This window comes from Triturus cristatus, chromosome 1_1, assembly GCF_964204655.1.
Source record: "Triturus cristatus chromosome 1_1, aTriCri1.1, whole genome shotgun sequence".
NCBI classification, from domain to species: Eukaryota; Metazoa; Chordata; class Amphibia; order Caudata; family Salamandridae; genus Triturus; species Triturus cristatus.
Genome location: NC_140579.1, coordinates 445,997,304 through 446,011,457, shown reverse-complemented (window position 1 = coordinate 446,011,457; position 14,154 = coordinate 445,997,304). Strand labels below are relative to the sequence as shown.

Sequence of the window (14,154 nt, the reverse complement as noted above, 5' to 3'; positions counted from 1 at the left end):
CTATTTGGCTTCTGGGGCACTCTGGTAGGTACCTAGTATATGGTACTATATTACTTACGGCATGGACACACAGAGGTCCCCTATGGGCTGCAGCATGTATTATGCCACCCAGGAGCGACCATCCAAACTACCACTACATGCCTGCCATTGCAGCTTTTGTTAGTTGGTGCATTCATGCACCACTCACAAGAGATATATGATTCCTTATAACTCAGACTCACGGCACTTGTGACCCATAAGTCACCCCTCTAGCAGGCCTTCCAGTCCCAAAGGCATGGTGGCCGGTTCCGAGTGTGAGGGTGGCCTGCATGAGCAGACCACCCCAACAAACCCCGGAGTCCATTTTCTGGACTTTGTAAGTGAATCAGCCATTTTGATATAGCTAGGCCTAGCATCATCTCTAAACTGGCTGTAACGATCCTGGGCATGTTTGGTATCAAACATGTTGGAATCATACCCCAACACCGTATCCGTGTCATGTTTGCCGGCTCCAGCGAACTACAAACATGGCCGGTCCACTACTGCGCATCCGTGGGGATCGGCAAAGGAGCTTAAAAACTCTAAGACTCCAAGTTGAGACGCTTCTTGTTCCAGCTTCGGGATTCAGGGCATTCCTGTTCCGGCTCCTCGTCCTGTCTTCCGGGTCTCCATTTCTCCAACCTCCCACATTGGCGTTGCAGTTTGGGAATCCAGCTTCCATAGTTGGCGTCTCCTGTCTGGCGTCCTGCTTCCCTTGTCGTTTCCTGCTCCGGCGTCCTGCTACCCTCGTCGGTGTCTCCTGCTCTGGCGTCCTACTTCCCTCGTCTACCCAATCTGCGGCGTCCTCTCCGTCTTCCTAGTAGCAGCCTCTGTTCATGTCCTCTGGTTCTCCATTTCGGCTCTCCTGGCTCCCATACCAGCATATCTCCTGACTGTCCTATAAAGGCAAAACAGATGACGAGAAAGCTGCAGAACTCTCTATGGTAAGGGCACTTTTAGCACTGAGCATACTATTTATCTTGTCTTGAAACTATACTTATCTGATGTGAAACCACTGCCTCTGAAGGTCTGTCTTTTTCCTGCCTTTTTGATTTGCGCAATAGACTTTTCCTGAAAAAATATAAGGAATTTCAGTTATATAAACCTGACATTAAGGTGGAGTTTGGGAATTTGGGAATCCTGCTTCCATAGTTGGTGTCTCCTGCTCAGGTGTCCTGCTTCCCTCGTCGGTGTCTCCTGCTCCGGCGTTCTACTTCCCTCGTCTACCCAATCTGCTGCGTCCTCTCCATCTTCCTTGTCGCAGCCTCTGTTCACGTCCTCTGGCTCTCCATTTCGAATCTCCTGGCTCCCATACCAGCATATCTCCTGACTGTCCTATAAAGGCAAAACAGAAGAAGAGAAAGCTGCATAACTCTCTATGGTAACAGCACTTTCAGCACTGAGCATACTATTTTTCTTGTCTTTAAACTATACTTATCTGATGTGGAACCACTGTCTGTGGAGGTCTGTCTTTTCCCTGCCTTTTTGATTTGTGCAATAGACTTTTCCTGAAAAAATATAAGGAATTTCAGTTATGTATACCTGACATTAAGGTGGAATTTACTTTTAAAACTATATATTAACTGCATTTGACTATGGTGTTTGAAGGTACAAACTCAGTCATCATAGACCCATAGGTGGGTTTTAGAGCTCTTTTTCTCCCTTTTTATATATTATATTATTTTTTACTCCTTTATTTACGTTTTATTCTTTTATCTGTTTTTCAGACCATAAACGCCCCACCCGTGAACAAATCATCAGAATACATAGAAGAAGGGAAACTTCCAGGTGGTTAGGATTCCACACATGTTCCTCTATAGAATTAGGACTTCCCTGTATACTTACATTTTTTTCTTTTACTCAACAGACACATTTCCTGGCTGTTTGGTTCTATCCTAGAGTGAGGGGTCATCACGGGACACACCTTCTCTCCCTCTTTTGTTTTCCCTTCTTCCCCTCGTCTCTGTTGACACTTTGACATTGTTGGGTGCGATACATGATCAGGAGAGGTTGGGACCTTTCGTCTTTTGCATGGCGTTCCTGCGGAAACGTGAGTACAGAACCTGACAATCCGGTGTTGGAGGTATGATTCCATTCACGGTAGGGCTCCTCCGGGAGCCCCTCCATGCTCCAGAGACCAATCTAACGGAGCCTGACAGCAACCTAGGGCTGCTGCTGACCACAGACATGATTCCGCCCTCCTTCTGCTGAGCCAAGCCCGAGCAGGGAATGGTAGGACAATAGGATTCTTGTCAATGGGAGGTGTGACCACCTCCCAGACAGGACTTAGTGTATTGGGTCGGGGCGGGAGCGCTTGCCAGCGCCACATAGTCTGCTAGCAGGACACATTTGTTGCCCTCCTGCATACTCCAGTTCAAACCAGATCGGATAGCCATTGGCTCCCTGCTTTGGCGCGGAACTGGACAAAGAACATGAGAGTATCCTCCCCATTGTCAAACCCCTCCTCTGGGAGGGACCCCTGAATCATCCAAACCCTTACCTTAGGGTACTTAAGAGCTCACCTGTGGGTGGGTACCTAGATTCATTGTGGAATTCGATTCAGATCCAACTCCACTTCTTTGAACATCTGGACATCTTGGCCGAGTCGTGCTGACCATGCCAAACTGATTGCATTGTCCTTTTGCTTTTGGACCAAGACTGCAACAGAGACGACTCTGTCGACTCCTGACCTTGTAGTCCTGCAAGCTCGCTGCTCCATCAGTGTCCGTGCTCCATACAGGTTCCGTCCTGGGCCTGTGGACAACTAAAGACATCCAACGGAATCTCCATTGGAGTGAAGGAGACACTTCCCTGCATCCACAGGCACCGCAACAAGATCAACTGGTTTGCCAAACCTGGGCTCCCACAGACTTCACAAGGATCTGCAACACAGGTGGTGGTTCTGCGTCCCCTCAAGGCCTGAGCCGTCCTCTCATTGAGCTGAGGCCAGCATCCTTCGTAGAACGCCCTGGAACCAAACCCCTGTTTACCATGTCGCTGCATCGCTTCAATCAACCGGTGACCGCAACGGTTACCACGACCGACTTGTGCCAACAGAGTCTGACGCATCGAGAGGTTCTGTCGAAGAGTCTGTTCCTGCTATAACTGACCAGTGCCAACGCGGTTGATTGGACGAACCGATTCTGTTGTTTTCAGCATCCCGGTGGCTCGGGCAGAGCTACTGCTTTAGTGTACCCAAGCTTGAACCCTCTTCACCTAACTTGTTTCCTTGAACTCGAGTGGCCTAAGTCTTCCATGCCTCCTGGACATCCCAGTGTGGCATAGACCCTGTCTCCTCTGCCTTCAGGTACTCTTCGACCCAAACTCACTCCTGAGTTACAACAGAGTCTTTTGTCCTTCTGCGGTAAGACTGCAACTGCAACGTACCTGCTGATCAGTATTGAGTATATGATTGGGTATTCATTCTTACCCGTCCGTTGGGGGGTTCCTTGATTCTCCCCTCAGGTGGTTCCTTGGGTCTCTGACTCTTCTACGTCTCCTGAGTCCAGTCTCGACTTAGGTCGTGGTTCGCTTCCCATTAATTTGATATATGGTCTGTATCCTCTCTTGGGACCACTATGTATTGGTAACAATTGCTGTTCTATGTCCAAAGTATTGTGTGAATTGTGAATATTTCCGTTTAGGAGATAAGGTAACATGTTAATGAGCAATTGTAATAAATATCTATTTTTGAGCGCACTCAAAAACAATTGAACACCTCTGAAGTTTAAAGATTTGTAACTGCTGCAAACCAGTTAAGTTAGCATGCACCTTCTCTTCTCACAGTTTCAGATACATGTGGTTGTAGTCCTCTACTTTGAACATGATCTTCTGTTTATGCACAACAACAATATCTCGCAGCATGACATAATGTGGCCTATGATGTGTTGTGGTGCTTTACAATTTCATTGGTCAATACCTCTAGCTGTGGATTAGAGAACTTTAATTTTCTACTTACATTTTATGGACTGATGTGATCCACAGTGAAACTCTCTAGCTGGCTTATATGAGACCATGATTGATTCTTGTAATGGATGGATATGGTTCCTGCTGACAGCATTTCCAGTTAGCTCCTGGTGTACAAATGACTGTCTTGTCGCTGTTTTCAGAACATGGCAGTGGAAGGACTGCAGCAGGGTTAATCTAAGAAATGTTGAGGTTCAAAGGTTTTAACTTTGTACACAACACCACCAGGTAACCACTAAACTTGTGCTATTCAAACAGTAGTTCACACTATTGAAAAGCAGTGTACATATATATATACACACACACACATATATATACATACATATATATACACTTATATATACCATATATACACACACACATATATCTACACACACATATATAGTTTTAGGGAAAGTTAGTTAGTTGGACATTTCACTCGTACAAATCCAGAGAAATTCCCCCGTTATAGTTAGTTCAGCTAACTATAACTTGCGCCCCCGCAATGCACTGCTGATGACGTCACATATTACATCACTCATGACATGGTCAGTGACATCACTGATAACATCACTGATGACATCATCCAGTGACAGTGTTTCTGTAAAGTTTAAATATGTTTAATATATATAGGGAAAGGTGTATTGAAGAATGAGTGGGTGTATAAGTGTCTGAATGGATGATTTAGTAGGTGCGTGACTGACTCTATAAGTGCATGATTAAACGTATCTTAGTGAATGCTTGGGATACTGACTAAACTGTGAGAATGTTTGTATCCGTCTGTCTGTTGGTGTGTAAGCGGTTGCATGGGTTTGTGAATAGCTACATGAGTGTCTAAATTGGTTATTGATTGGTTGTCTCAGTATCTGTATGGGTGTCTGAGTGTTTGTGTGGGTGGGGTGTGTGTGACTCTGTGCATAGATGTGTGAGTGGGTGATTTACTGGGTGCATGGTTTCAAGAGTGCATCTGTGGTGGACTGTATGGGTGGGTGAGTGTGTGTATGGATGTGTTAGTGAGTGAATGTATATCTCAGTGGTACATGTGTGAGTAACTACATATGTGAAAGGCAGTATATATGTGTGTTGGAGTATATAAATGGCTATAAGTGAGAGTGTGTGATTGTGAGAGTGGCTGTATGGATGAGTGTGTGCTTGTATCAGTGATTGTATAAGAGCGTAAGAATGTGCTAGTAATCGTATGAGTAAGTGAGCTGGTGTGTGTATAACTGTATAGGTGAATAAATGGCAGTGTGATTAATTATTTGTATGACTGACTAGGTGTGCGAGTACCTCTATGGATGAGTGGTGGTGTGTGAGTGTCTATATAGGTGTATGAGTGCATATGATAGTCCTGTACTGAGTGACCATAAGTATGAGTGACTGTACGGGTGAGTGAGTGGATGTGTGTGTAAACCTAAGAATCAGTGAGTGGGTATGTAGTTATTGGTGTTGGAGTGTCTATGGTTTTGAGAATGGCAGTCTGTAATTTAGAGTGGGTGTATTAAAAGTTATATTAGGGTGTGAGAAGATGCATCAAATTATCACATGGATGATGTCATCAGTGATGTCATTTGAGATGTCATCAGTGATGTCATCAGTGATGTCACTGACCATGTCATGAGTGATGTAATATGTGACGTCATCAGCAGTGCATTGCAGGGGCGCGAGTTATAGTAAGCTGAACTAACTAGAACAGGGGAATTTCTCTAGTTTTGTACGAGTGAAATGTCCAACTAACTATAACTTTCCCTAAAACCTATGGTTTTTACAGTGAATTTCTAAGGTTTTTTAAATGCTTATTTCTAACTATAACATACCTGAAACCTATGTTTTTTTTCAGTGAATTTCAAAGGTTTTTTAAATATTAATTACTAACTATAACGTGCTTCAAACCTATGGTTTTTTAAGTGAATTTCAAAGGTTTTTTTAAACGCTAGTTTCTAACTATGCCTACAGAGGTGGGACATGTGAAGAAAGAAGAAAAAACGCACAGAAAGAAGCAAAAGAAATGCAGAAAGAAGCAGCAGAAGTACAAAAAAACGAAGAAAGGTGCAGGAAGAAGCAAGACGTGCAGAAAGAACCAACAGAGGAGCAGAAAGAGGCCTTGTTGCAAAATCATCCTGTGCCCACAGCTTTTTCAGACAGGTACTGGTGGTAACTGACGTCATCAGCAGTGCATTGCAGGGGCGCAAGTTATAGTAAGCTGAACTAACTAGAACAGGGGAATTTCTCAGGTTTTGTACGAGTGAAATGTTCAACTAACTATAACTTTCCATAAAACCTATGGTTTTTACAGTGAATTTCTAAGGTTTTTTAAATGGTAATTTCTAACTATAACATACCTGAAACCTATGTTTTTTTTCAGTGAATTTCAAAGGTTTTTTAAATGCTAATTACTAACTATAACGTGCCTCAAACCTATGGTTTTTTAAGTGAATTTCAAAGGTTTTTTAAATGCTAGTTTCTAACTATGCCTACAGAGGTGGGACATGTGAAGAAAGAAGAAAAAACGCACAGAAAGAAGCAAAAGAAATGCAGAAAGAAGCAGCAGAAGTACAAAAAAATGAAGAAAGGTGCAGGAAGAAGCAAGAAGTGCAGAAAGAACCAACAGAGGAGCAGAAAGAGGCCTTGTTGCAAAATCATCCTGTGCCCACAGCTTTTTCAGACAGGTACTGGTGGTAACTGACTCTGACTAACCAGGCCTAGAGCCAGTGCTATGCTAAAAGACACTTAGAATACAGTGAAAACACCTACATACACTAGGGAACACTATGCGTTGGGGTACCCCTGTGATTAGCATGACCTCCTCTGTAAGGCCCTAGTACATAATAGGGCAGGGGGATTAAAACTACCTCTAAGTCAGAGGTGAAGAAATATGCTACTTTAACTAATAGTCGCGTTTGCAGAGTGGTGGAGAAAGGATGCTGGGCGTCCAACCAACGCTCAGGAATTCCACTGCGTAGGAATTACAGAAGGTACCAGGAGGGATTCTTGGCCCCCAAACTCCCTCAGGACTAAATTGGACTTCATCCCCCATCCCGTAGTCTGCCACGAAGCACATTTGCAGAGTGGTAGAGAAAGGGGGCCATGGCCTCCGCAGAAGTCTTAGCAATCCCACTGTGTGGGACTTCAAATCAAATCAAATATAACTTTATTCGATTGTTAAAAACAACCTTAAAAGCATACATTAAAAAATCATTGCGTTTAAAAAAGACACAACAGTTCATTTAGCGATAACTCAATGGCTTAAACACCAGAATTATTAATACAAATCATTCAAGGACTTAATAAAGTGCATTATATTATACTTTTCCTAGTGAAAATCACTTTTTTTTAAAACAATGTAATTGTGGCAACACAAAAATGATTATCCAAATGTAGGATATCTAACATAGCCAAACGACATTGCCGATGACCCACCTCTCTCAAAAAGGGCAGTAAAACTGTGTGCCTAATATAACTGTAAAATTTACAAAATAAAACAACATGAATAGTACTTTGAGGGGAAACATCATCACAAGGACAGGGCAATAATTTGTGCGTCCAATCATTTGTTATAGGAAAACTAACCAATCTGTGGAAAATTCCAAATCTAAAACGTGATTGTAGGAATCTATCATAGTTGCCAGGGACATACAGCAAATAGGGTTGAATATTAAAAGTTGTTCAAATTAATTGATGTTGCAGGACAGTAGGTTTTAGGATTTCCACAGAAATTCTCGCGGAATCCAAAAAAGCAAGGCCCTCCTTCTTCAACTCCTTACGCGATATGGCTGAGATAGTAAGAGGATTTAAAAAATAATCCAACTTTCCCATGTCAGCTAAAAATGTACGTACATATCTCAGCCATGGTATCCTCATCACTCCTTCCAATTCCAAAATATCTATCAATATATCTCTATTAAACTTGGTTTCATCTTTAGTCCACATCCTGTGCCATAGTAGCACTGGTTCAAGTTTAATAAGATCAGATATAAAAGGAAGACCCAATTCTGCATGACAATTATAGTTAGAGGAACTCTTGGGTACTGCGAGGATTAATTTCAAGAAGGAGTTTTCAACTGCCTGAATGGGAGCAGAGTCAGCAAAGCCCCAAACCCCACTACCGTACATTGCACCAGACACGCATTTAGCTTTGTAAATCTTAATTAAGTCTGCCGGCGGTCTGGTGCCTAGTTTCATGGAGAAGGATTTAAGGGCGGCAGGCGAGCGAACCAATGCAAGTTTTTTCGCTGCCACTGCCGGACCCCAAGAGTCATTCTGGTTAAACAAGATACCCAAGTAAGAAATTGTTTAGTGGAATCTAGCTTCTGTCCTGCTATAAAAATGTCCTTTTTAATTTTGGGATTTTGACCACAGCGCATGATGAAAGTTTTCGAGATGTTCACTCTAAGGCCCAACTCGTTCATAAAGAGGGCAAAACTATCCACCATGCGCTGTAATCCCACTTGAGTACGGGACATTAACACAGCATTGTCCGCGTACATCAACGCCAGGATTGGACGACCAGCAGCGTATGGGGGGTTGAATTTACTATTGCACAGGGCTTTCTCCAAACAATTTATATACAAATTAAAAAGGAATGGGGCGAGGACACAGCCCTGCCTGACACCACTCCTGATTGGGATTTTGCCCGTGCATTGCCCCCTAAGGCAATAGCGGACGCGAGCTGAAGCGTCACTATAAAATCGTTTAAGAAAATAAATAATGTTGGATTCAACCCCAAGTTGTCCCAGCACAGTCCATAAAGTGGAATGGTCAACGCAATCAAATGCGGCCGAGAGGTCAACAAAGGCCAGGAACAAACTCCCTTTCCTGGCCCTCGTGTACTTCCCGGTCAGCATTAGAAGATTTAAGCTCTGTTCCACTGTTCCTAGGCCGGAGTGGAAACCATATTGTAAGTCAGATAAAATAGAATTATCCTCAGCCCAAAGCAAAAGGCGGTCCAAAATTATTCGACCCACTATTTTAGTAAAGGAATCTAAAAGGAAAATGGGTCTGTAACAACCCGGGTCGTGTCTATCCCCTTTTTTATAGATGGGCACAATTATGGACTCCACCCAAGTGGGCAATAATTCTGTAATACAACTAGCGTTAAGCACCTGGACCAGAAGGGGACCCCACAAAGGAACGATTGCCTTAAAAATATCTATAGGGACACCGTCCGGACCTGGTGCCTTCCCGCCCTGACTCACACGTAAGGCTAGTTCAACCTCTTCCAGGGTGAACATTAAGTTTCTTGAGATGGGATAAGCAGAGGGATTCAAAAGAGGGCTAGACTTACCTAGTCCTTCGTATACTTTAGTAAAATGATTAATCCAATCTGTTTCAGCAATTGCTATCTCTAGAGTTGGTTCAGTAGCATCGCTAAGGAAAGGAGTTCTAATGATCTTCCAGAAGCCCGCACTATCCTTCCTTACCGCAGCTTCGTGCAATGCTTCCCAAGATTCTATTTTTAGCTCGTTCTTTCTATCTTTTAGGGCGAGCTTATACTCAATCCTAAATCTACTCACTTCCTTTGCACACCTAGGTGATTTATGCAGTTCTTTCTTTAAGAGAGAATAGGCACCTAGAATTAAACCAGCCTCCGTTTTGTTTGTTTTTAGTTTTACATTGCCTAATAAGGGAGGACCTGATTTCATTACAAATAGATAGGAAGGATGCAAGAATCTCTTCAGATGTAGACTCCTCCCTCAAACAAGTCACTACCTCAGACATACTTTTAACAATTACTGTTTTAAGTGTTTCTATTTGATCCCCCTTATCCCATCTTAGCGTGTAGCCATTCATACTACCAGTGCTCAAATTTTCACACAATCTGTCCGCGTCTATGTTTTCTTTTGGGACAGAATTACTTGGAATCAGAATGGCTACACAAAGAGGAAAGTGGTCACTTAATGCAATATCTGAGACCTTGAAAGAATATATGCTACCAGCATGCTTAATAGTTACTAGAGCAAAATCAAGTGTAGAAGTACAACCCCTCCCAGTAAATGTAGGAGGTAAGATGAAAGGGGTTGCACAAACTTCATTTACAAATCCCAAATCAAGTTTGCCTATTAGTTCGTTAAATTGTTCACCCAAAAGGGAATGATTAAAATGTGACTGACACAAGCCATCTTCCTGGGTGATTCCGCACCTATTGTCTCCCCTCATGGTGCACAAAGTACAATTAAAATCACCGAGGAGAAGGGTCATCATATTATATCCACAAAATGTACCTTGTAGAAAAAGTGCATTCGCCAACTTTTTAAACACATTAAGTACATCACCAGGGGGAATGTTATTATGCAAATTAATCAGGGCAATCGGAGTGTCTGAGTCCAAAACGAGTAACAAAAATTGGAAATAAGTATCTTTGACAGACTCTGTTGCCTTTAAGATGTTCAACTTATTTGACAAATAAATCATCAGTCCACCCTTAGCTCTACCGTGGGTAACGTCCACGGCTGGTGTGTGAAAGGTCTTAAAACCATTTATATGGACCGGATCCCTACTCCATGTTTCTTGTAGACAAATCAGATCGTAAGTCTGAATAAAGACCTGCCACAATGGGTTACCAATCTTAGATTTGATACCAGCAATGTTCCAAGAACAAACATTACATAAACGAGGACCTAAAGGGGGGGAGATGGAAGAGTCCACACTCAGACCGACGGGTAGAGATACAAAACCACACTCACTCCGCTTCTCTAACCCACCAACCAGAGCATCCGGCCCCCCTGTGAGACCCTCAGATGTAGAAGGACTAGGATCTAACCCCTTGCCTTCCTTGCTGTTTTCCGTTAAAGTAATAACAGGCATAAGATCCGTGACTATCTCTGGGGAGTTGTGAAGGGAATAGAGTTGCGGTCAATCATTTGTGTCCAAACCGCTAAGGGTGTCAAAGGGATTAAACATCGGGATACCATATCTCCGTCCCATGGACCCCCCCTGACTTAATGTTTGGCAACAAGAACCTGAAAACCTATCCAGGCGTTGGGGAGAGTAGAAAAATCCAAGGGGGAAAATGTTAACAAAATCAGAACTAGCTGACCCAGTACAACCCCTCTCAATTATATTCCGAACCAATGGTGGTGACCGAAATGTTAAAATTACACAATCACCACTCAGAGATTTAGTCGACGGGCCTAGCCAACTAACTCTTCTAACCATCTTGAACTCAGGAAACAAGGAACTATTGGGTCCAAGCTTGGTAGAAAGGAAATCAAGTGCTTTATTCCTGAGAGTCGACCAGTGTTCATAAACATTGGGAGGGAGAGGAGGAACATTTGCTAACACCACTGTATATGGAATAGCCTCAGGGGGCAAATTAAGAGTTGGTAAAATTGATATTGAATCAGCCTCCCTAATATCTTCAACTCTTCTCATAACTCTCTTAGAGTTGTTAGTTAGCACTTGAGGGGGACCGGATATACCTGCTACGCTAGGTTCTAAACCCCTGGGTTTATTAAGCTCCAAACGTCCCAATTCCACATTTGTTTTAAATTGAACATGTTTTTCCAAGGCCCCCGTTATTTTTTTGGGATTACTATTTGCTTCAGGCGGAGTTACTTGGGGTAAGATAAGGGGTAATTTAACCTGCGTAGACTGCAGATTTCCGGTAAGCTGTTTCTCCATATTAATTACCCTGGATTCTATATTCGATACTTTAATACGAATAGGTTCTAGGAGAGTTGATATCAATATCTCCATTTTCCCCCAAAAACATTCCCCAACTACTGGTTCACCTGTACTAATCGAGGGAAAGACAATTTCTGTCTGCCTACTACCCTTATTACCTTTCGTTTCATTTATTATTGCAGTAGATTTACATTGCTTATGGGTAATCTTCCCTTTGGCAGTCAATACATTTGGTCCTTCCTTATTAATATGATTTTGTTTACGCTTTGCCTTCTGCCCTCTAGTTGTTACTCGAGGACTGTGACTATCTAAACTAACAATTGATGCCGAAACCAAGGGCGAACTTAAACACGAGTCAGACCCTCCTTTCTCTATTGAATCCTTAGGCAAGTGTATGATCTCAGAGGATATATTTGCTGGAGGAATTGTTGGTGTTAAAGATAACCTGGTAATAATAGGCATAGAGGGAGATGACAAGTTAGGCAAGATAGAAACAAAGTCCTGGGCAGAATGTGTCGATCGAACACCAGGGAGGCCAGCAAAAGAAGGCACTAATATCGAGTCCTGGGAGTTTATTGTGAGCAACGAAACATTTGTAGCAGGCAAGGGAGGAAGTGTGCCAACTGGAAGAGAGAGTCGCCTTTCTGTGCTTTCAATAGCAGAAGCAACTACCCCAATAGTTTGCTGCAGCATTCGATCAATCGCTGTCAAACTAGGGAGGGGAGTATTAGGAACTACTTTTTGCTTAGTAGCATGACAGAGTTGGGGGAAAGTACTCTTCCCCATTATTTACCACAACAAGAGATCCGTGTCCAAATTAATAACAATATAAATACGTTACTGACCAAGCAAAAACTAGTAGCGTGATTTACATATAGCACTTAAAAAGTCACTTGAGTCATTATTTCAAGAGTCGCTGAAACCAAGTCACTAGTTGTTGCTATCAGTTGCTGCTGCTACTGGGTGTTTTTCTTCCTTTTCCTGCAAATCTGCTCACATTACCCTCCAAACCTATTGCTGCTTCAACAGATAGTCATGCAGCTAACATCTCACAAATTGCCTGAAAGCCCCAAGTGGCTCAAAGACCCGTGCTCGTAGCACATATGTGCCTGTACATGCAGGTAGGTTGTGCTGTGATGTGTTATGCAGTCAGCCTCTAACATTAGCCGCCGCTGGCCACCGCTCGCCCTTCGCCCCCTCGCAACCTCTGCCACTTCAGCGCCTGTGCCTGTAAAAGTGCTGTGAGGGTGCTGTAAAAAGTTGCCAGGCCCCTGTGAGCCTCACAGTCAGCCGCAAGACAGCAAACGACTCAAGCGATCACACGCGGCTAAAACAGGCTGCTGTAATAACTGTTAATAACTGTAGTAACTGTTGCGGGCAAAAGGGAGAGTGAGGGAGCAAATGCACAAGCAAAGTTGAACAAAATATGCATGAGTGAGCGAGCGAGTGTGTGACTACTATCGTGTGTCTCGCTCAAGCTCAAGCTCTTGTTGCCAGTTGTCAGTCTCACCAGTATCCAGAATCCAGTATCCAGTAACCAGTTGCCGGTCTCCGGAACAATCGTGGCTCAGCACCAGGCTGCTCTGCTTTGCTCGAGGGCTTCTTCCCCAACACCTCCCCTCAGAGGGAGAGAACGCGGGCCGGCGGTGTGCGGTGTGTGAGTGGTGTGTGAGTAAGCGAGCGTTTGCCTTCAATGGCGGACCCGCACTAACTCTGGCTCCTGCTCCGGTTGCCGATCTCACGGGTCTGGCCCCAGTCTCCAAAAACCCGGTCTCCTGCGTTGGTGTTGGTGTTGGCGTTGGCGTTGACGGCTCCAGCCAGCCGCGGCTCAAAGCACCAAGCACCGGACCAAGCGAAACAAAGCGAAACTCCTCCTCAGACTTATCAGATTGCCCCTGCTCCAGCCCCCGGGCTCACCTCTCAATGCTGGCACCGGTGGACAACGTCTACCACTGCCTGACTTCGCTGCCTCGTTTCAGCCTTTTCTCTCCTGCCACAAACTCGTCAGCAGACTGTTGTTGCAGGATTTTACAGCAATCAGCAATAGGTCGACCTCAGCATAGTCGCGGTCGCGGTTGGTCCCGGGTCTAATCCTGGGGCGTGTTGGGCTGCCGCGGCTCGGGTTTTGGCCAATTTTCAGCTTGTTTTCGGCCGGTTTTGGCCGATACTCAAATTTTCCGCGTCTCCTGTAGTTCGCGGCTCCCGCAGCTCCCGCGGCCTCTCCTCCTTGCATCAGGCGTTCAAAGAAGGTGCAGCCTAGCAGACTCTTCTCACACAGTCATGTTCACTCCACAGGCCCTGTTCTCACAGATGCACTCACCAGTGCTGCTGTGTGGGACTTACTGAAGGTAATAAGAGGGGTAGTTGGCCCCAAGGACATCTTTGGGGGCCAACTTCCCAAACTATTACCTCCAGTCAGTCCCACACAGCAGCACTGGTAAATACTCATACCAGGCCACGCCCACTTTGCCCACCACTCTACAAACGCGCTCCCTGGCGCGCTCTTGGATGGGGATTGGTGAGAGGTAGACAAAGGCCATGCTCCCTTTCTCCACCACTCTGCAAACG

General features: G+C 44.2%; 1 protein-coding gene across 1 annotated transcript in view; it reads right to left on the bottom strand.

The window, feature by feature from the left end:
- LOC146870418 (uncharacterized) overlaps positions 1-1,999 on the bottom strand; it is a 40,473-nt gene extending 38,474 nt beyond the window's left edge. Inside the window, exons 1-2 of the mRNA XM_085643063.1 lie at positions 1,943-1,999; positions 1,246-1,353 (exon numbers count right to left, since the gene is read on the bottom strand). Of these exons, the coding sequence (XP_085499189.1) occupies positions 1,246-1,353; positions 1,943-1,999 (165 nt within the window). The remainder of the gene's footprint in view (positions 1-1,245; positions 1,354-1,942) is intronic.
- Positions 2,000-14,154: the final 12,155 nt, after the last annotated feature.